A 22,294-nucleotide genomic window follows, 5' to 3' on the forward strand; every position below is an offset into this window, starting at 1 on the left:
TAATTTTGAATAAAAATTAATATATTTTATATCATTTAAATTAATTTCAAATTTTTTTCTTAAAAGTTATACAGATATTGCATAAGCGATTATGAAAAATTCCTGCTCTTTAGCAGGTAAATTATGTTTATCTATCGATTAAATGTATTTTTCCAGAAAAAATTAATATATATGTCGTCAATTAAATGACTTTTTTTATTGAATACATTTGTATTTTTGTACAATAAAATTATGCAAATATTTTCTGTAAGAAGACCCGCTAATTTATATGAACTATAATTTAAATAAGTACACATGTACACAGATATCTCTATATACATAGAATTATGAAAATCTTTTAAATCTTTTTCTTACATTTGATTTCATATTATATATTATTTACATTTGTAATTTACTACTAATATGATCTGATTCCGAATTTTGGATTGAGTAACGGTTTTTTTATTTGTTGAAATTACAATCAATTCTCGCGTTGAGAATTTTCAGTAATTTTTCTGGCGTGGCGCAGTGACATGGCTGTTTATTTACAATAAGTTAATACTTATTATAGATAGGTATAATTTATAATTAAGTAACGGTGAAATCAGATTTTTTGGAAGATCCGCGTGCATTATTTTTGTAAAATCTCCGAAAGTAAACTTTTAATAGAATGACCACCATAAATTTGGAAAATTTCCACAAAAGAGCAACCGAGGCGGTAAAGTACATTATTGATTTGTATTTGCTGTTTAAGAATTTAACAAAATCTGCGAAATGTAATCTTTGAAGTTGTCATTAAATCCCTATATAGGTTATAAAGTTTACATATGTACATTGCAGGAAATAGAAATAGCTCTTTTAAGGAAAGAAATTGAATTTTTACGACAAAATGTCACAACTAATAATTTTATGATAAATTCTGTGCCTATAGATGAATATGTAAAATTAGAACAAGAAAATATTAAATTAAAATACAGAGTGGCTATTCTAAAGAGGGTCTGTTTTATCTAAAATACTTCTAATAATTTTATGACTTTCATTTTATTGTGAACAAAATAATGATCCATTCTTGTTTGATCTTAACAGACTGTCAAAGCTGAAAGAGCAAAATTAGGAAACAAATTGAAAATGACAGAGAACAATGTAATCAGTATATATGATACGCTATCTAATTTATTTAAGGAAGCAATCTCAATTGCATATCCTGATGTTTGTGACCCTCCAGTAATTATAACATCTAGTAATAATCCAAAATTTGGAGATTACCAATGTAACAGTGCCATGCCACTTTCTAAACAACTCAATAACAATGGTAAGAGACATCGTACAAATATTGATATATAATAATGTCAATATTAAATTTTAATATATTGGGTATATTGATATACTTATTTTTATATTTTTACAGAAATTCGAACAAAGCCGCAAGATGTTGCAAAGAACATTATGTCAAAAGTGGGAGAATCAAGCTTAATCTCCAAGTTGGAAGTCAATGGTGCAGGTTTTATAAATATATATTTAAAAAGGGAATTTGCACAATCAACCTTAAACACATTAGTAAAAAATGGGGAAGCATTTCCACCATATACAAAAAGACAAAAAGTAATTGTAGATTTCTCTAGTCCCAATATTGCTAAAGAAATGCATGTTGGACATTTAAGGTCTACCATAATTGGAGATAGCATCGCAAGATTGTTAGAATTTTTAGGACACAATGTATTGAGAATAAATCATATTGGTGACTGGGGTACTCAATTTGGAATGTTGATAGCGCATCTTCAAGATAAGTTCCCTGATTATTTATCTATCTCTCCACCTATTACGGATCTTCAAGTAATTCTAAATACGTTTTTATTTTACAATTAGCTCTATGTATATTATAATTGTAAAGAACTATTTTAATAAATTATTATAAAATTTGTAGAGTTTTTATAAGGAATCAAAGACGAGATTCGATGGAGATGAAGAATTTAAAAAGCGCGCTTACAACTGTGTTGTTAAGTTGCAAGCATTTGATTCTGATATGATAAAAGCATGGCAACTAATTTGTGATGTTTCCAGAAAAGGTAAAACAATCGAAGCGAAAATTAAAAAACTGGAATATTTATAACTGTAATGTAAAATACCTATGTTTTAAATATAGAATTCGAGAAGATATACACTCGTCTAGATATCAAGTTGATAGAAAGAGGGGAATCTTTTTATCAAAAGCATATGGAAGCTATAGTAAAAGATTTAGAAGCGAAAGGGCTATTAGAAGAAGATGAAGGACGAAAAGTAATGTGGAGCAAACAGAATAATGAAATTCCTCTGACCATTGTAAAATCCGATGGTGGTTTTACTTATGATACGTCAGACATGGCAGCTATTAAGCAACGTATAGAAGAAGAAAAAGCAGATTGGGTATATTTTGCATATATTTCAATATTATATTTTAGTAAAATATATTATTTTTATATCTGTGTCTATTCTATTTATATATAGGTAATATATGTAACAGATGCTGGTCAATCTATGCATTTTCAAGTATTAAAGAACTGTGCTAAGCGAGCAAGTATTATAGAAAGTCGTCATAGAATAGACCACGTTGGATTTGGTGTAGTTCTTGGCAATGATAAAAAGAAATTTAAAACTAGATCTGGAGATACAGTAAAATTAAGTGATTTACTTGATGAAGGTAATTTACTTTCTAAAGTTATGAAACCTTATAAAACATTCATCATGTTATAGTTAGGACAATTTTTTCACATCCCTATTTATTATTTAAGGTTTGAAGAGAGCATTAGAGAAACTGATAGAAAAGGAACGTGACAAAGTACTTACGGAAGAAGAATTAAAAATTGCTCAAGAATCTATTGCTTATGGGTGCATAAAATATGCAGACTTATCGCACAACAGAAATCACGAATACATATTTTCTTTTGATAAAATGTTAGAAGATAAAGGCAACACCGCAGTGTACTTGCTATATGCTTTAACAAGAATACGTTCTATTGCAAGGGCTGCTAATATTTCGCAGGAAAAATTACGTAAAATAGCAGAGGATACTCCAATTTCACTAGAACACGAGAAGGAGTGGAAGTTAGCCAAAGTATTAATTAAATTTCCTGATGTACTAATAAAAATTACAAACAATTTATATTTGCATCACCTCTGCGAGTATTGTTACGAGATTTCATGCGCTTTTTCGGAATTTTATGATAACTGTTATTGCGTTGAAAAAAACGAACTTGGGGAGATAGTGAACGTGAATATCGGCCGTATTTTATTAACAGAAGCTACTGCAATTATAATGGAAAAATGTTTTTCGATACTAGGCTTAAAATCAGTTACACGTATGTAAGCATATTTATATAAACGTATAATGTGGAATAACAATAAAATCCGTATTGTTTATAAAGAACTGTGAAGTAAAATTAATACCATTTATGCTTCTTAAAATATGTTTTATAAATATAAATAAATTAAATACGATAAATAAAACCTTTTATTTACTAAAAACTTATTTGTTTTCATATTTATTGAAGATTGGTGTTTATTCTAATATACTATCTTTTACTTCCATTTTATGAAACTAATTCTTAAATATATAAAAATCTTGCATTTTTATATAAATTTTACCGCGCTGTAAATTTTAACGTGTAGCTAAATTTTCTTTCTTAACAGAAAGAACGTATTAACATACGTAATGTAAAATGTTATTGCTTGCCTTTCGCCATTGCAAGGGATACAATGTGTTCTACATACATCTTACATTTACTTCTTGTTATACTATATTTTGATAACATTTATTTACTATATTTTTCGTTGTTGTCCTATGTCTGCTTTATAGCGTGGTTCCTTGCTCATGATCATTTTCCTCCCTTTGCTCCCTTGAATTGCAAATTTTGTTTTTTCTTTTTTTTCGGTAGATACCTCCGTCCATGTGTATGCCTTCCCAGATTCGTAATTTCCTAATTTCTTGTATCTCCTCGTTACATATTCCACTGTTTCACATTCTTTTTCACAAAATCTGCATGTTTCATTTTATTTCGATTCTTAATATTTGTTGTCTAGTTCCCCATTCCCGCATTTAAACCTTGCTATGATCTTTTGCTTCTTTTCCGCTTTACTTTCTCTTTCCGTTAAGTATCTTGGCAATCCAACCGCGCGCAATTCCTTATATCATTTATCATATCACAATCCTTGTATTTTATTGAATTATCATTATCCTTATATATATATATATATATATATATATATATATACACATATAGGATATATATATATATATATATATATATACATTTCTCATTATCGTTTCCATCGCTATACTGATTCCTCCCTCGCTTTTCGTCTTTACTTCTTTCGTTGCTATTCCATTTCTCTGATAATACTTTTTCCTTTCTTCTTCTCATTTTGCCTTCTTATCTTGTCATTTTTCTATCTCCTTCAAAACATTCTTTTAGGATTTCATTGTCAGACTCCCATTTTATTTTTTCTTCGAACATCACCGCTCTCCTTTATGTCTCTACTCTCAGTTTCATTCTTTTAGTTTCTTCTTTTGCTATATACCTGGGTGTATTCCAATCAAATCCTAAGATCCATTTCAAGTATTTATCTTGTACCGCTTCTATGCTGTTCCATTCTTTCCATTCCCAGATTTCTGTCCCGTATATGGACAATCGAACATTCGTATTTTTTTATTATAATCTCTTTGAATTTCTTTTGATCAATTCCCCAAATCTATTTCATTGCCACCGTTGCCTTTTTGTGATAATACGTAATGAAATACATATTTTAAATTGATAAATAAGTATTTCTTATCACTACTTTAGCTATAAACTAAAAACTTTTTAAATAAAATATATGGATAACTTTAAATATACATGAAAATATTTTTTTCTGATATAGATTTCTTTATATAGTTTAGTAAAATTTGTTTAAAAATTTTACTTTTATGTTTTATCAAGCACTGTATCACTTAATGAAACATTTATCATCTATTCGTTTACCTGTGTAAATTTTTTTTTTATTTGGTAGACTATTTACAATCAATTCTCATTGAGAATTATAAGTAAATTATTTTGGCGCGGTACTTGGATTATAAGAGTTTATAGTATGTTTGATTCTAGTCGAATCTAATGTTCTGTGTAAATTGCATCATTTTCTATTGAACCTGTTCAATATCTTGTAAGAACGTTAACGCATGGTATTCAACACTTACGTACTTAAGTCAGATTTTGTTGGAACTTGTAACTTTAACAAAATGGTAGGTACTAATACTACTTTTTTGGAAACTATATTCATTCATTATTACTGTACTTAATCAGAATCTGAATAGTAATTGACAATTTAAGATAAATAACCTCTATAGGGATAAAATGTACCAGCTGTAATTAATAAAATTCAATCACTTAGCTTGTATTACTTAAACAGAGAACTATTTTGTTTGATTAATTGCTTTATTTTAAATGTTAATTAAATCTTATTTAATAAATCCATGTTTTAATTTATTTGTATAATTTTTATATTTTAATTTATATATTTACTTATTTATTAAAATTGGTAGTTCTTTTAGTTAAAATTATTTATTAAATTTACATGCTGTATAAAATAAGAATTTATGATACAAACTTTATTTACAATATTTTTAAAAATAATTTATGCATTAAAAATTATCCAAACGAAATAGGTTTTTAACCTTCTCAAACACTAAATTTATTTTTCTAAAAGCTTTCATGGCATTTTTCTAAATTTAAGATTTCATAAAAAAATTTCTCGAGTATTTTGATTATTAATGGCAGCTAATTATTAAATTTTCATATTCATTGTAAATATTCTTAATATTGATTATAATTTCTTATGTGATTGACAATAAAATAAAATTTAATATTTAATATTGGTGTGTCAAATTCAAATTTCAAAGAAACAACATTTCATATATACCAACCTAATATTTATAATTATTTGTTACAAATAGGCAACAGAAAGGAAGGGGACATTTAAAGTAGAATATCTTCAAAAAATTGAGAGAGATGTGCAAACAAAATGGGAAGCTGAGAAAATATTTGAGGCAGATGCACCTTTGGAGCCAAAGACAAATTCTGACGAAAAGTTTCTTGCAACATTTCCTTTTCCTTACATGAATGGAAGACTTCATCTTGGTCACACATTTTCATTATCAAAATGTGAGGTAAGCATTTTATAATAACAAGATAATTTATACAAGTATAAATTAAATAGCAGTTTTAATTTATTGTATAACTTATAGTTTGCGATAAGGTACAACCGTCTTTTAGGGAAGAAAGTCCTTTTTCCATTTGGCTTTCATTGTACTGGTATGCCTATTAAAGCATGTGCTGATAAGTTAAAGAGAGAAATGGAATTATATGGATATCCACCACAATTTCCAAACGAAAAGAGAATTGAGGAAGTTATAGAAGATGTAATAATAAAAGATAAAAGCAAAGGAACAAAAGTAAAGAATCCATTATTAATTCATAAAATATTCGTATATGTTATTTCTTAAATGATTATTACTTTTAGAGTAAAGCAGTTGCAAAAAATGTTACTGCAAAATATCAATGGCAAATTATGCAAACACTTGGCTTAAAAGATGAGGATATCAAGAAATTTGCTGATGCTACATATTGGTTAGACTATTTTCCACCTCTTGCTGTGAAAGATCTAAAATCAATTGGTCTACATGTAAGAAAAAATATATAACTTGATAATAAATATGTAATAATTTTTTAAAAAAGAAACAATGTGAAACTTCTTCTAGGTGGATTGGCGCAGAACATTTATTACAACTGATGCAAATCCATTCTTTGATTCATTTGTGCGTTGGCAATTTCAACATCTAAAAGCTAGAAACAAAATAAAATATGGCAAAAGATATTCGATTTATTCACCAAAAGATGGACAACCTTGTATGGATCATGACAGATCAATTGGAGAAGGTGTAGGACCACAAGAATATACACTAATTAAAATGAAACTACGAGAACCTTATCCTTCAAGTTTAAAGTAGGTATTATAAAAAATTTACAAAATTTGATCTAAATATTGAACATTTCATATATTCCTATAGATCTCTTTCTGGCAAACCAGTTTATTTAGTAGCTGGAACTTTAAGACCAGAAACAATGTATGGTCAAACAAATTGCTGGGTTCATCCAGATATAAATTACATTGCTTATACACTATTGAATGGAGATGTTTATATTTCAACAAAAAGAGCAGCTCGAAATATGGCTTACCAAGATTTCTTTAAAGAGGAGGGGAAGATACAAATTGCATTAGAACTTACTGGAAAAGTAATATTCCTTCTTTACTATTTATAAGGAAAAATCTGCTTATAATGATATCATGTAATAAATAATATAAAATTGATAGGACATATTAGGACTACCACTAGAAGCACCTCTTACATTTAATAAAGTGATTTACACATTACCAATGTTAACTATTAAAGAAAACAAAGGTACTGGAATTGTTACCTCTGTACCTAGCGATTCTCCTGATGATTATGCAGCTTTAACGGATCTAAAAAAGAAACAAGCTCTTAGAGAGAAATATGGTATAACTGATGAAATGGTGCTGCCTTATGATCCTGTAAGTGTAGTGTATTTTTATAATAATAAAGGTATCAAATTATAAGCCAAAATGTAATTAACAAAATTGTATATGATAGATATCTATTCTCGAAATACCCGAATTCGGGAATTTATCTGCGGTATTTTTATACAATAAGCTAAAAATCCAATCTCAAAATGACACAGCTAAACTATTAGAAGCCAAAGAAATGGTATATCTGAAAGGATTTTATGATGGTATATTGCTAGTTGGTCCATATAAAGGAAAAAAAGTTCAAGAAGTTAAAAAGCTAATACAAAAAGAATTGATAAATGAAGGAAAAGCAGTTATATATTATGAACCTGAAAAAACTATAATCTCCCGATCAAATGATGAGTGTGTAGTAGCTTTATGTAACCAATGGTATTTGGATTATGGTGAAGAAACTTGGAGAAACGAAGCAATGGAAGCTTTAAATAATCTCAATACCTTCCATGAAGAAGTGAGGAAGAATTTTATAGCCTGTCTTAATTGGTTACATGAATATGCATGTTCAAGAACTTACGGACTTGGTAAGATTACATACTTGGAAAGGAAAAGACGTTATGTAATTTATCTAGCATATAGTATTATAAGTATAAATTCTAGGTACTAGATTACCATGGGATGAAAGTTGGTTGATAGAATCACTCTCAGACTCAACAATATACATGGCTTATTATACCGTGGCACATTTATTACAAGGAGGGACTTTCAAAGGCGACAAACCAAATACTTACAATATAAAGTAAAATTCCAAATTTCTACTAAAATTATTATTATTTGCTTTAACATTGACTTTTAGTTATTTATTAATTAACATTAGCTTTTTTTATAAAAAGAAATTATGTTTGAATTATTTTTTTATAGGGCTAATGAAATGACATCCGAAGTATGGGATTATATATTTTTCAAAGATGTAAAGTTTCCGAAAACAGATATAAAGAAAGAGGCATTAGATCATATGCGACGTGAATTTCATTATTGGTATCCAGTAGATTTACGAGTATCTGGGAAAGATTTAGTACAAAATCATCTAACGTTCTTCATTTATAATCATATTGCAATCTGGCCTAAACAATCTGAGTTATGGCCAAAAGGTATCAGAGCAAATGGTCATCTCCTCTTAAATTCAGCAAAGGTAAGAAATATGATTTTCTTAATACATCTCACAATTACTTGAGAAAATAACAAGTAATTTTCTTAGATGTCTAAATCAGAGGGTAACTTCTTGACACTTACTGAAGCTGTAGAGAAGTTTTCTGCAGATGGTATGCGACTTTGTCTAGCCGATGCTGGCGATTCAGTAGAAGATGCTAATTTCGTAGAAAACATGGCTGATGCTGGAATTCTTAGATTATATAATTTTATTGAATGGGTTAAAGAAGTATTGGATTTAAAAGATACCTATAAACAAAGACAATCATCTACATTTAATGACAAAGTTTTCGAAAGGTACTTATGAAAATATTTATAAAGTCTCATTTTGAAAAATTTATAAAATCTATATTAAGCTCACAATTGTCAGTGAAATGAACCTGAAGATACAAGAAACTGGAGAAAATTATTCGAAAATGTTATACAAAGAAGCACTAAGAACAGGATTCTTTGAATTACAAGCAGCAAGAGATAAATATTTACAATTGAGTTCTCTAGATGGCATTAGTTGGACATTAATTATGAAATTCATAGAACTTCAAATTATTCTCTTGTCTCCAATTTGTCCACACGTAGCAGAACATGTGTGGTCTCTAATTGGTAAAGTAAGTTTTTTCTACTTAATGCAACTTCTAAGCAATGACTACAACAAATTTAAATGAAATAAATAAAATTCAATAATGAACTTAATGTTAAAAGTAATGAAATATCATTTTTACAGGAAGGTAGTATATTAAATGCCAAATGGCCCCAAGTAGGCGAAATAGATGAAGTTCTTATAAAATCATCACAATATCTTATGGACGCTGCACATTCATTTAGGATTCTCTTAAAAAATTATTTAATGCCAAAGAAAGCAGCTAAGAGAAAAAATGAAACATCAGTTATAGAGAAACCTAATCAAGGTACTATTTGGGTAGCTAAAACGTATCCTCCTTGGCAAAGTACTATTTTATCTACAATGAAAGACTTATATCTTGTAAGTAATATATAATAGAATATTCGAAATATTTTATTATTATATATAATCCTCGCCTATCGCTTAGGACATATTTCCAACTTAGTATTTTTTCTCTTATTTCCTATGTTTACCAATCGCACTCTCACCCGCTTTAATTATCCTTTTCTAAGTTACTAATCGTTAAGCTCTAATCTACTCATTTGTTCATACCATATGTGAATATTATGAATATAATTAATTTATGTGTTTATACTAAAATATTTTATGCAAAATTATTTTTCAGAAAAATGACAATAAACTACCAGAAAATAAAATTATTGCAACAGAATTGGGAAAACTACAGGAATTAAAAAAACATACGAAACGGATAATGCCATTTGTACAAGTTATGAAAGAGAAAATGCAACTTGTCGGATTAAGTGCATTGAATTTAACGTTAGATTTTGACGAGTTTAAGATTCTCCAAGATAACAAAAAATATCTTCAAAATACATTAGATGTAAGTATTATATTCTTTTTAATATTTCTTATTAGGTTTAATAATTTTCTATTCACATCTAGCTAGAGGATATCATGATAAAGTATACGGATGAAGCTCCAGAAAAAACGAAGGAAGAATGTTGTCCAGGTGCACCTTACATGAATTTTTCTACTAAGCAAGGAGTGTCAGTATGCATCATAAATCCACAGAAGTACAGTGGTTTATTTAGAACGGACATTATAATAGCAGATGGAGACACTATAGAGGATATAATATCACGATTGTTAAAAGAAAACAAAATTATAAAGAGTATGCATAAATCAAATTGATTTGACCTAACCTACATTATTCACTAAATTGTTTATTTTTTTTTAGATCCATTGTCAGTTTCTCTGTATCGCTATAATGATCCTCTCATGGGACCGAGGATAAAGACTAGGACCGGTAATATATTAAAAGGTAAAACTCATATTCCACCCAATTGTGTATTTAATGTTGATATAGAAAACAAAAATGTAAATGTAAATGTAGAAGGAAGTTTATATTATATAGGTAATGAATTGGTCTATATTTTCCAGTCTTTGGAGAATTAATATATAGATATTCACATTACGTATAACTGTTTGTAATAATGTCAATATTGTGAAACGTTCAATATTGAAGTATGTATTTGTTTTGTTTAAATATTTTTTCATACATGAAATGTGAATTTTTTTAATATGATATAAATAATATATAATTTATATTAATAAATTGAATGTATTTTGATAGATAAGGAACTTATACTGTTCTGTAATCAATTTTTTACATGTTTAATAAATAGTTATGGAATCTTTTGACATATTCTTTGTTTGAGCTTTGATTATAAAGAATATTTAAAAACCTTTAAATTTTATTAATTATATTATTAGGCTTGATCATTAAATATATATATATTATATAATTTATAAAATCTTATATAATTTATTTATACATATATATTTTTACATTTAAAAATGAAAATTTCTTAAAATATATCCAATATAAAATGTAATCCATAAATGATTATAGGAGAAATATTTTATATTAATTATAAATATGTATAAAAATATTTTAATAAATCTCCTGCTCATATTCTTAAGGATTTATTTTTATTCTGTAGTGTAAATGTGTAATATATATAATAGAATTTCAACATTTAATTACTTTTCCATTTTTCTACCTCTGCTCGTATTTTCTTCACATCTACAGCATTTGTTCTACAACATCCACCTATGTATCGAACACCTAAATCGAGCCATTCGTGTATAAATTCCTGTAAACAATATCCTTCTCCTTTTTTCACCCAACCTTGTTTTACTGTATACTTTTCACCACTATTAGGATATACTACCAGTGGTATAAAGTCTTGTTTGCAATTTTCATTTATTCCCTTTAATAAAGAAGTTACATTTTGTGGTGCGATACAATTAACTCCAATTGCTAAAATTTGTCCTGGCAAGGCTTCCTTGTAACACCATAGTGCTATATCTTGAAAATGAGAGCCATCTGCTATGCTCTTTCCATCGTAGCTACACGAGAAAGACAACCAAGCTTTACTATTTGGAAACTCTGTCAATAATTTAACCAGTGCTTTTGCTTCTTGCTTGCATGGAATTGTTTCTATAGCTAACATATCAACGCCACTTTCTATTAATTTTTGAATACGTGGTCTGTGCCAATTCATAAGAATTTCTTCTGACACAGTTGAGCAATATTTTCCAGTATATTCTGAAGCATCATGCAAACAAGCTCCATAAGGCCCAACTGATCCAGCAATTAGTGGATTTGCATTTATAACATCTCTTTTATTTTTTATCTCTTCTTTGTATAAATTTATAGCTTCCTTAGCATAATCTACAGCTTTAGAAAACAAATTAAGACCTTCCTCTTCTGAAAGGTTCATATACTTTGAAAAACCATCAACAGATGTTTGATAAGTGTTTGTCTGAATTATGTCTGCTCCAGCTTTTAAAAAATCCAAATGCGTAGAAATAACTGCATTAGGATTCGTAACAAGAAATCGTGCAGTCCATAAAGGATCACCATCTATTATATCACCAACATGAGTTGCTAATTGTGTAGAAAATCCACCATCTAACACCTTCACTTCTTGCATGATTCTCTTTTAAAATTGCTATCAAATATTTTTAATATCAAGGATATCTCTTCACGAGTAAAAATATAAAATTATTTTTCAGTTTTAAACATTTTAAATATAACTATAATTTTGTGTAATAGTAATGCGATTGTAACATCGAGAAAACCAACTTTTATTATTTCACGCACGTCTTGGCCGTTTAGATGTGTTTGCGAATCTGAGGCAATAATTTCTACAATTGGCTTTATGAAATATACTTATTCCAAAGTCCATAACGAATCAGTGAGATAAATATTAACATGAACAAAAGCTTAAATATAATTGTTCCAAAAACCGTTAATTTTCTTCTTGTACCTACACTGTACAATTTTTACATTAAGATCAGATTTAGTCACGTGTTTACGTATGTTACGATAAACTACGTGTGATGATATCTATCATATGTATGCCTAACACTTTTAAATTTAGCAAATTACATTGATGCGATAAGCGTTAACTGATAATCAACATTAATTGATATTTTTTGTTACAGAAATTGGAAGTTGTTTTTTTATTATCATTACTAATAGTGCTGAATTTAAGTTTTTATAGTGTTTTCATATTATTGTAATGCAGTACACAACAAATAAACAAGATTAATACACAGTTTGTTTTATGACAAAAAAAATATAACAATATATATGTATGTGCAATGAATATATGAAAAATATATATATATTTTCCTTCCTTAGCAGCAAATAATATTAACTGAAAATTATTAATCGTAATATATATACAGGGTGGTTGGTAACTGGTGGTACAAGCGGAAAGGGGGTGATTCTACGCGAAAAAAGAAGTCGAAAATATAGAATAAAAATTTTTCGTTTGAGGCTTTGTTTGCGAGAAAATCGACTTTGAATTTTCGCTCGGTACGCGTGCGGTACGTTATAACGGATCTCACTGTAGATCGTTGTCTCGATGGAAAAATTAAAAAAGAAAATTAAAAAAAAAGTTTATTCTATATCTTCGACTTCTTTTTTCGCGTAGAATCACCCCCTTTCCGCTTGTACTACCAACCATCCTGTATATATAGATGTTATTAATTTTGATATATTTTGTTAAGATATATTAGTCAAAATATAAGATTATATAGAAACATACATATATTTTCTAAATATTTAATATATAGGTCACAAAACTTTACTTAAAATAAACAAGAAAAAAATAATTGATTTAACATAATGACGTATTTAAAATAATTGATTAAATAAAACAGTTAATCCATTATGACTCCCTTTTCCTCTTGAAATTGTTTACTTCTTTTCTAATTGATTTTATATCTTCTGCATACATTCTGCAACAACCTCCAAGATAACGTATTCCAAGTTCTAGCCATTCAGGAATAAAATTTTCAAATGAAGCAGAATTTCCATTTTTTATCCAGCCTTCACTTTGTAAATAGATTTCACCGCTATTAGGATATGCGATTAATGGTATAAACTCATTTGCTGGCCCTGTATTGATATTTTTTAGTAAAGGAGTTATGTTTTCTGGAGCAATGCAATTTACACCAATGGCAACTATTTGTCCTGGTAATGCCGTTTTATAGCAACGTAAAGCAATTTCTTGGAAATTACTCCCATCTACTATGTTTTGACTGTCTTTTTTGCAAGAAAATGAAAGCCATGCCTTAATGTTTGGATATTCTCTTAAAAGTTCAATTAATGCTTCTGCTTCCTGATAGCAAGGTATAGTTTCTAGTGCTAATAAATTTATATCAGCATCTACAAGAGCATTTATACGTGATTTGTGCCATTCAATGATGGTATCACGAGGTGTTGTTTTACCATAAGTTCCATTATATTCAGAACCATCGTGTAGGCTAGCTCCATAAGGTCCACAGGAGCCAGCAATGATAGGATTCTTATTTTCAATATCATTGTTGTCTATAATTTCTTTAATATAATCATTCACTGCATTTTTAGCAAGATTTGCAGCTTTGTGTAATAATTTTATACCTTCCTCTTCAGTTACAGATAAATATTTCATTAAATCAGGAACTGAAGCTTGATATGTACTTGTTTCAATAATATCTGCACCTGCTCGTAGAAAATCCAAATGCGTAGCATAAACTGCATCAGGATTTGTCGCTAAAAATCTTGATGTCCACAGAGGATCGCCATCAATTTTTGCACCAATATGAGTGGATAATTGTGAACTAAATCCACCGTCCAAAATCTTAATATCCATATTTTTCAATATTATATGAAATTATGTCTTGTGTAATACAAAGGTTATCATATATTTCTATTAAAAATTTAAATAATGAACCTGATAATGAAATGATGATATTGTGATTAATTTCAAATTAATTTAATATTTAATAGTATTTAATAAAGTAAAAGTATCTTACAATCGGATACGGAGTTGAACTATACTGGCTATTTGATAATTCTGTAATTTAATTGCGATAACCTTTCATGTCTGTCGTAGTGCTGAATATTTATTTTTCTTTGGATAAACTGTGGTTTTATGCCAGGTTATTTAAAACAAAGAGTAAACAAAATCTATTATCATAAAATAACGTTGTAAGGAAATTAATTCTAATTATTACCAAATTTATTACATAACTACATCGAACGCATATAACATGTAACACATATAACAATTTCATCGCGTGTAAAATGATCGATATATGATTTCTTACAAATTTTAAATTTTAAGTAATGATTTGTAATACAAATCAGTTAGTATTCTATGAAAAACATTGTAACTTGAATAATTTGAGTTTTACGTTGGATTACAATATTTAAATATATTGTAAATAAAACACATATTGTCTCAAATATACTCTTGTTTGTAATTAAATCTAGATATTTATAATATTTCGAAAATTATTATGTTTCTAAAATATACATTCGATTAAATATAATACATTTCTAAAGTTCTTATCGTGAATAATTTAAACTATTTGTTTAATATTTTAAATCATAATATTTAAATAAGAGATTTATACATTTAAACACATAATATTTAAAAATCCATTGCTTCAATCAATTCAAAAGATCATTGCTTCAAATACATTTACTCATATTTATTAAAATTTTTATATTTTTCGAATACTATTAAAATTTTAAAACCTACATTCGATTAAATATGATAGATTTTCAAAAGCATTATCGTTCTTTAAACTATTGCATTTATATTGTATTTAGACATTCAGGTGTAATTAAGTAAATTTTGAATATTTTATAGTATATAAGAGAATAATTAATATTATTTAAAAACTATATTTAAATGCGTTTATGTATTTATATAACGAATTATGCCATATTTATTTTATTTAATACATATGTAAATCTCTCTTTATCTGTAACCTTGAATTTAATTTGCCAATAATGGAACATAGTTGAGCGTTGATAGTTCGATAACATATCGAAGATTATTTTATATTTTTAACGAAACGTAATTTACATTTATAGTTGGAAATTGTTATTGTTGTTAATGTTACTGATATATAAATTGTCAGAAATAAATATTTATACCCTGAAAAATAATCGTGATTTATTTAAAAAATTTTGTTTCAAGTGCGTGAAATTAATTACTGATAATCTTTTGAACTTCGTGCATGCTTCTCTCCAATGAAGTTTGAAGAAGTTTATATCTCAAGAAAGAAACAGAACGGTATCAGTGGTAAGTATCCTCACTATAAAACTTATCATTTTTCAATTATTTTATTGCATATATATAGTTAGAATTATACAATTTTTATTAAAAAATATAAATTTGAAAGAAAATAATGTTTTAAATGTTAATATATTTCTAGTTGTACATATATTATTTATTATGAATGGTGAAACTTCAGTTAAGTTTTAATGCATGTAAACTTTTAAATTATACAGTTTGTGTATTAGATATGTGGGATTTTAAGTGACTCAGGGCCGCCAAGTAGTCCGATAGGGGAACCGGACTGCCTGGCACGGCGGCTCCGGCGATAAGGCGCGGTATGACATGACCGCACACCCCTCCATTAGGGAGGTATTGTGCGGGGGGGGGGCGGAGAGGCTGGTGTTTGTGTGGATTTCGTTCACATTAAAAAAAAAAAAAAAAAAAAGATGGGATTTTAAATATATCAGAAGTAAATGCTTTGACTTCTAAACAATTTGAATGGCTTTTTAGAAATGTTGTTGAACATTACCCAGATATTGCACAATATGTAGCACATATGAGATCATTTGCATCAGTTAAAAATACTAAAAGATATTTTTATGGATATTTAGATAATTTGGATACTTCTGGTAAAGACAATGTATAATAATAATTATTATTATGTAATTTTAATTTCATAATTTTATGATATGAACTTTTGTGTATGTAATAAAATAAATATTATTTGGTGATTAATATATTGCATATGCAAGTATTTATGTCATTTATTTTTAAAAAAGGAAAATGTATTGCTTAGACATCCAGCTTTAATACAGCTTTAATAATTTTTTACTGCAGAATCACATTCTGAACAATCATAAACAAAATCCTGAATTCGAATCTATGTGAAAGCAAGAAAAACAATTATTAGATACAATAATTTGTGAGTAAATTAAAAAAAATTATAGTTTAATCATATAATTTTATTGCGAATAAAGGATTATGAAATGTAGCGTTATATGTGTATTTACTATTTCAGATACAAGAAAAAGTTTCATATTCCTTTTGCAATACATATGCAAGAAAATAAAGTGTAAACAATTCTTACATCAATTCAAACGCGTTTGCAAGATACGAAAGATAACGAATTACGTGTTGGAATTCAAGAAGTTAAGAAAATATGTAATAGCAGGATAAATCATCTCATATGGTTAGATATATATGTAATGAAATTTAATTTTTCACTTAAATAAATCTAGCTATTTAAAATAAATTACCTAATTATAAGAACCAAACATTTATTGTTACTTAAGATATTCAATAATACAAAGCCAAACTCATTAGAAATAGAAATATCCGTGTTTATAATATTCCAAGACTTTTTTCAACAACAGCATGTGGTTGCCCCATTTGTTCTTTAAATTCAGGTATGTTTAATATGTCTTCAAACCTAAATGTATAAAAAGTTATTAAAATCTTAATATTTATATTAATCAACGTTTCAGAAATTATAAACTAATGTCCCGAGGATACATGTATAATTATAAATAGATTGGGAATATTTATGCAAATACATATTTTTATGAATATAATGAAGGGGAACCTAAATACAAAATTGTTTTACTTACTAAAAATTCCAATGAGTGTTCTACTCTTTTTATTCTACCTTATATGCATTCTGTTTATTTTTATAGCTTTAAATTTCACATAAATGCATAAATTTATACAATCTAATTATATTAGATATAGAAATTAATTCAATGTCTCTTTTGTATAAGGCTATCAGATATTTATGATTTAGCATTTATTTATCTTTGTTACTTTTGGATCAATTTTAGTTTATTTAATTAAGTTGCACGAGTTCTTATTACATTTGAGTATTACTATTATGTTACTTGTTTTGTCAATTCATGGTTAAAATTGATAGTTTAAAATCCAAAAATAGAGGAAAATGTTGGGTTTCAAACAGATCTGTAGTTGGCTCAATGTAAAGGTATCAAATTAATTTCTCTACCTAATAAATTATTTAATTTAGATAGATGATATATATTAATTAATTTACCCTATTTCTTCATCCTTTCCAAGTAACACATCTTTCATCATGTGTGATGATGGAAGAAATGGAAGTCTTCCAATTTTTTCAGTAGCTTTTAATTCCATTGCTAGACGCATTGGAGCATGTAATCCTTGTGTGTTTCTTAATAACACCATGTTCATGCGAGTACGATTTTTCTCATACTAAAAAATATACACATATATAATATATATTACAAATTTTTGTACAAATAATTGAAAATCACAAGAGAAGACAATAAGTCACAATTCTCATTCTTTACAGAGAAACAATTTAAAATGGAGTATCTTGTCAATTATTCTTATATTATAAAAATTATTCTTTTATTTAATTTTGAAATTATATATATATATTTAGAAAAATATATTTCTTTCCCACTTTCTATAATTTTAAAAATATTGTTTACCACAATATAAAAATATTATTTGTTTTAACACTTAGCCAACAAGATAGGGAGTTCTCCTCTCAGTGAAATACATCGCTGCATGATCGAACAGGAGATCTTTTTTGAATTTAGTAACGTGTTTCCCCCTCCTTTTTTTTGTTATTATCAGCTATTGTTTACCTGGAACTATTCTCAATTAATTGCGCCACTTTTTCCGCTTATATAAAGTACAGTACATAATAAAATACACCAATTTAATGGTGTTAAAAATAATTAGAAAGGTATACTATCAGTTATGACTAAATAAAGTTATAATTGAACAATACCACGCTGTAAAAAAATATTAAAATACATTATGAATTTTTAATTTCACGTTTAAGTTATGTTATTTATCTTTAGTCATTTTTGTTTTTAATTTTACTTATATTTTTTTATACTTTTAATATGTATTTTTAATTTGATGTTTTGTATAAACAATATGTAAAATCGTTAAACAAAATCATTACCGCAGAATATAATTGACCACTTAAATAATTTTTAGACTTCTTTGTTTTTTAAGTAGTGAACATTAGTCCTCAATACTTGGAAAAATATGCAGTGGACAGTGTATAGGTTGGCTTGTCTATTACATTGAGAAACGTATGGTTCACTGTGGCGCGTGCGGTTGGCTAAGTATTAATAGTTATATTTTTAGCTTCTAAGAAACATCATTGACTATATCTTTGGATCTAACAAACTCTTCCCATTTTTAACAATGTATTTTATTAATTTATTTTAAAATATCCCTTTCTAGTCATAAAGTGACAATGAAATAAAAAAATTAACAGTTCTGTTCTTTCTCTATGATTTTCAATTGTTACTCCAATAAATAAAATTATTTTTTTTTTACACTTCTCTCAGATGCTTCCAATGGATGTGCATAACCTATGTGCTGCCTAGATGCTGTTAATCTAACAAGAAATAATAATATGATTGATATTAAATGTTAGAAATTCAACTGTTAATAAAATTGTGTAATAATTTAGTCGTACCCTGAAACCATTGGATTAGGTATACCATAATTGTCATCATGAACGTTGAACTGATCGTTTACAGTAGGTTTTGGAACAAGTGGTGGCAAACCAAAACTCTGAAACATATTATTTTAATATTATTATATTGAATCAAGCAATGAAAATTTGTACTTTCTTCATTAGTTCAAACTCGTTTCATAATGAGGTAAAGTTGTAAAAGATATTTACAAATATCTTTCATAACATTACCTTACAATATTACCTCATTATGAAACAAATGTTTTTCGAAAATATATATTTAAAATATTATAAATTGTATCTAATGTGTATAAAATAATTAATGTTTGTATTATTTCTTACCATTATTACTTAGTTATATGAAATTCAAGCCTTTATGGAAACCAAAAGTCACGCTAGATGAATTCACAGCATAATATGTATATATTCATTGGGTTCATAAACTCATTGAAATGTGCCTTGACGTTTCACATGTACAAGCAGTGCAAGTCAGTGGTAACATCATAAATAATATATGATATAGAGTTCATATCGAATAACGTTTTTCGGTGTACAAACTGTATTATCGATAATGCTCAATTTATATTTTGAATTTCTTACATAGTTCTGTCAGAGAGGAAGTGACAAGAGGAGTACTCACATTTACGGTTCTGGTTGTTCCCGGATTAGTGCTGCTTCCAATGGGCAAGTACTGAAGTTGTTTCGCGCTAAAACCTATGTAGCTCCATCATAAACGAGGTATTACTCGTTGTGACTCTATGCTACAAGAGTCTATTTTATTGTATAGTTCGGTCGAAAAGTTCATACCTTTTTATCTGAGATAAACACAACTATAAGAATAACAAAATCGCGGAATAATTAAACGAAGTTCCTTCAGTGGATAATGGATTAGTGGAATGTTAATGGATGCAATGATTTTGATATATTCTCTATGCATAATAATCTTGTAGATTTAATATTAAATTTATTTTCCTTTCGATAATGTTTTTGTTATAATAAAATTTAAATTTCATTTTAATAGCAATTTTAGTAGTTGATAAGCTGCGAATAATATTTCTAACGCGATGTTTCTGTTTTGCCATACGTAATGTATTCGTTTACAAAAACAATAAAAATGGACGAAAAAATTAACTGCAGATCAGATTTGACGTCATGACTAATTTGTAATCCACGATTTTTATTTTTTCTTAGTAAAACTTATTAATTCTTTAATTTTCAATCTATAGTTGAAATTATCAAGATTATACTTATTAAGATTGATAAGTTAACAAGAGGTGTTTAATAAATAGCTGATGAGCAATACCTCTCCTTCTGAGCTAGCCAGCGACTGCCGTTTGTTTACATACTTAGCATTAAAGATAATAACATGTAATGGCGCAAGAAAAAAAGAAAAAAAGAGAAAGGACAAAGTGTTAGTGTGCTACGGGTGTATATCGTGTTCGTGTCTATTTGTATCGCCCATTAAACAAGTGTAAGGTTTGGGCCTTAGGGCTAGATCTTCAGCCTATATCCTAACAGTTAAGAGGCAGCTGGATATTGCACAGCAACAAGTACAACCAAGGAAGATTCATAAGCACAATGTCAGCACAACATAACCAAATTTTATAACAATATCATATTTGGTCTTATTTCAATCGGAGAAGTCTCACCAATATGTTAATGAATTTTTTATTAACAAAAGATAAAAAATAAAAAAATTTCATTGTTACATTAGCATTGTCTCTATGTAGGAAGGCGATATAGGTCTTGAAAGAAAAGCCGCTGTTGCGTCACATTACTCGTGACACTGTTCATGTACTCATGACGAGTTCAAAGCGGAACCACCCCAGTGGTGAGGATAAAGCAGATAGACAGTTATTAATAGATCCTTAAAAACAGTTATAGACAAAATATCATTTGAATGTTGGTTTTTAAAATGTTTTTGTCCATAGCACTTACATACTAATTAGTTAAGTCTAAGTATATTAAATTTTGTATCATTTAGTAGTGCATACTTTCATACGACTGTGAGCTCGTTGCGACCCACTTGCAGAAAAAAAATTTGCTGATTGAAATTATGTATGTATTTGTAAGAAAACACGATACGCTATGGAGCGGTAGCCTGAATTTCATCATTTCCGATTCTTCATTCTTTCACTGGCCAGCCGAGGGTGGCAAGGATCAGGCGATCGTCCTGGATGTTCAAACTTCACATTTTCTTACAGAAAATCGTAGGAAACTGCGATTTTCATCATTTTAAACCGTTTCATATCTATGAAACTGCGACGCAATGCAAAACAAACAGACGAGTTCAAATAATTTTGTCGGATAATTGCTTAACTACTCGGTGTATATTGGGTAGAAAATATAGTGCATATAAAGTGCAGAACGATGTTCTTCGAACAACCGCCAATAATGACAAATAAACAATCATAACTTATGGACTCTATGCTCTACAAACACGTTGGGTGAGGACATCGACACGGAAAATACCGTCAGTACGTAATGGAAACTAATTAAACAAACAAGGAAAAAAAGAACAACTACTGATCCGGAAAATGCAAATACGGAAATAAGATTATTTAATGTAAAATATAATCCCAAGTGGCTAGAACACCCGCAACCATCAAACAGATACTAAGTATTGCAAAATTTAAATAATGAGAAGTACAAGGAGCTAATACTTCAGTGGTTAAACACTGGTTCTATTTTCATAGAAGCTCCTAACATTGATCCACTAATAGAAACATTCAGCAAGCTCGTAGGACTTAATCAGGCAGATCTTTGTACTAGCCAATGGATACAAATAAAACACCGGATTTATTGGACATAGTAATTACTAACACAAACTTACATATTAAAGCGAAAGAATTGCTCGAGCTCCACTCAAATCTACAATCT

At 28.1% G+C, this 22,294-nt stretch overlaps 5 protein-coding genes and 1 long non-coding RNA gene across 7 annotated transcripts; 3 read left to right on the top strand and 3 right to left on the bottom strand.

Moving 5' to 3' along the window:
* The first annotated feature begins 310 nt into the window (after positions 1 to 310).
* Positions 311 to 3,382, top strand: LOC117240597 (arginine--tRNA ligase, cytoplasmic). The gene is made up of 9 exons (XM_033506607.1): positions 311 to 424; positions 567 to 697; positions 820 to 975; positions 1,066 to 1,291; positions 1,388 to 1,812; positions 1,904 to 2,045; positions 2,123 to 2,382; positions 2,464 to 2,656; positions 2,748 to 3,382. Exons 2-9 carry the CDS (start codon positions 650 to 652, stop codon positions 3,320 to 3,322), a joined length of 2,025 nt encoding a protein of 674 aa, XP_033362498.1. The 5' UTR covers positions 311 to 424; positions 567 to 649; the 3' UTR covers positions 3,323 to 3,382.
* A 1,684-nt stretch (positions 3,383 to 5,066) lies between these two features.
* Positions 5,067 to 10,790, top strand: LOC117240595 (leucine--tRNA ligase, cytoplasmic). Of its 2 annotated transcripts, XM_033506605.1 has the most exons (16): positions 5,067 to 5,230; positions 5,942 to 6,154; positions 6,233 to 6,439; positions 6,508 to 6,669; positions 6,746 to 6,990; positions 7,055 to 7,280; positions 7,360 to 7,578; positions 7,658 to 8,111; positions 8,188 to 8,326; positions 8,449 to 8,719; positions 8,786 to 9,033; positions 9,107 to 9,341; positions 9,458 to 9,715; positions 9,981 to 10,196; positions 10,259 to 10,487; positions 10,554 to 10,790. In XM_033506605.1, exons 1-16 carry the CDS (start codon positions 5,168 to 5,170, stop codon positions 10,769 to 10,771), a joined length of 3,603 nt encoding a protein of 1,200 aa, XP_033362496.1. In that variant the 5' UTR covers positions 5,067 to 5,167; the 3' UTR covers positions 10,772 to 10,790. The 2 variants fall into 2 exon arrangements, with proteins under 2 accessions (XP_033362496.1, XP_033362497.1); XM_033506606.1 differs by lacking the exon at positions 5,067 to 5,230 and having other exon boundaries at positions 6,016 to 6,154; positions 6,261 to 6,439.
* Positions 10,791 to 11,288: 498 nt separating this feature from the next.
* Positions 11,289 to 13,087, bottom strand: LOC117240598 (homocysteine S-methyltransferase YbgG-like). Its single transcript, XM_033506608.1, has one exon. It carries the CDS (start codon positions 12,313 to 12,315, stop codon positions 11,356 to 11,358), a length of 960 nt encoding a protein of 319 aa, XP_033362499.1. The 5' UTR covers positions 12,316 to 13,087; the 3' UTR covers positions 11,289 to 11,355.
* A 377-nt stretch (positions 13,088 to 13,464) lies between these two features.
* Positions 13,465 to 14,899, bottom strand: LOC117240601 (homocysteine S-methyltransferase-like). Its single transcript, XM_033506612.1, has 2 exons — positions 14,690 to 14,899; positions 13,465 to 14,607 (listed from the first exon to the last, which is right to left on the bottom strand). Exon 2 carries the CDS (start codon positions 14,524 to 14,526, stop codon positions 13,561 to 13,563), a length of 966 nt encoding a protein of 321 aa, XP_033362503.1. The 5' UTR covers positions 14,527 to 14,607; positions 14,690 to 14,899; the 3' UTR covers positions 13,465 to 13,560.
* Positions 14,900 to 15,644: 745 nt separating this feature from the next.
* LOC117240603 lies at positions 15,645 to 17,087 on the top strand. The gene is made up of 2 exons (XR_004494749.1): positions 15,645 to 15,969; positions 16,783 to 17,087. It is a non-coding gene; the product is annotated as an uncharacterized LOC117240603 (long non-coding RNA).
* Positions 17,088 to 17,197: 110 nt separating this feature from the next.
* On the bottom strand, positions 17,198 to 19,918 carry LOC117240602 (proteasome maturation protein). Its single transcript, XM_033506613.1, has 5 exons — positions 19,757 to 19,918; positions 19,415 to 19,512; positions 19,273 to 19,333; positions 17,987 to 18,162; positions 17,198 to 17,374 (listed from the first exon to the last, which is right to left on the bottom strand). The coding sequence occupies exons 1-5, from the start codon at positions 19,757 to 19,759 to the stop codon at positions 17,287 to 17,289; spliced, it is 426 nt and encodes a 141-aa protein (XP_033362504.1). The 5' UTR covers positions 19,760 to 19,918; the 3' UTR covers positions 17,198 to 17,286.
* Between the last annotated feature and the right edge of the window lie 2,376 nt (positions 19,919 to 22,294).

The sequence above is a fragment of the Bombus vosnesenskii genome, unplaced genomic scaffold (assembly GCF_011952255.1).
Source record: "Bombus vosnesenskii isolate JDL3184/JDL3185 unplaced genomic scaffold, Bvos_JDL3184-5_v1.1 scf7180000014816, whole genome shotgun sequence".
NCBI lineage: Eukaryota > Metazoa > Arthropoda > Insecta > Hymenoptera > Apidae > Bombus > Bombus vosnesenskii.

What these genes read in the sequence shown, in the direction of transcription:
- LOC117240597 (XM_033506607.1), top strand. Translation starts at nt 650, where the DNA reads ATGACCACCATAAATTTGGAAAATTTCCACAAAAGAGCAACCGAGGCG. An exon ending in CACCTATTACGGATCTTCAA is followed by an intron (nt 1,813 to 1,903) that starts GTAATTCTAAAT and finishes TAAAATTTGTAG; the next exon opens with AGTTTTTATAAGGAATCAAA. An exon ending in AAGTGATTTACTTGATGAAG is followed by an intron (nt 2,657 to 2,747) that starts GTAATTTACTTT and finishes TTATTATTTAAG; the next exon opens with GTTTGAAGAGAGCATTAGAG.
- LOC117240595 (XM_033506605.1), top strand. Translation starts at nt 5,168, where the DNA reads ATGGTATTCAACACTTACGTACTTAAGTCAGATTTTGTTGGAACTTGT. An exon ending in CATTAGAACTTACTGGAAAA is followed by an intron (nt 7,281 to 7,359) that starts GTAATATTCCTT and finishes TAAAATTGATAG; the next exon opens with GACATATTAGGACTACCACT. An exon ending in ATCTTCAAAATACATTAGAT is followed by an intron (nt 10,197 to 10,258) that starts GTAAGTATTATA and finishes ATTCACATCTAG; the next exon opens with CTAGAGGATATCATGATAAA.
- LOC117240598 (XM_033506608.1), bottom strand. Translation starts at nt 12,315, where the DNA reads ATGCAAGAAGTGAAGGTGTTAGATGGTGGATTTTCTACACAATTAGCA.
- LOC117240601 (XM_033506612.1), bottom strand. Translation starts at nt 14,526, where the DNA reads ATGGATATTAAGATTTTGGACGGTGGATTTAGTTCACAATTATCCACT.
- LOC117240602 (XM_033506613.1), bottom strand. An exon ending in CCTAATCCAATGGTTTCAGG is followed by an intron (nt 19,334 to 19,414) that starts GTACGACTAAAT and finishes ATTTCTTGTTAG; the next exon opens with ATTAACAGCATCTAGGCAGC. An exon ending in TGGAAGCATCTGAGAGAAGT is followed by an intron (nt 18,163 to 19,272) that starts GTAAAAAAAAAA and finishes TATATTTTTTAG; the next exon opens with TATGAGAAAAATCGTACTCG.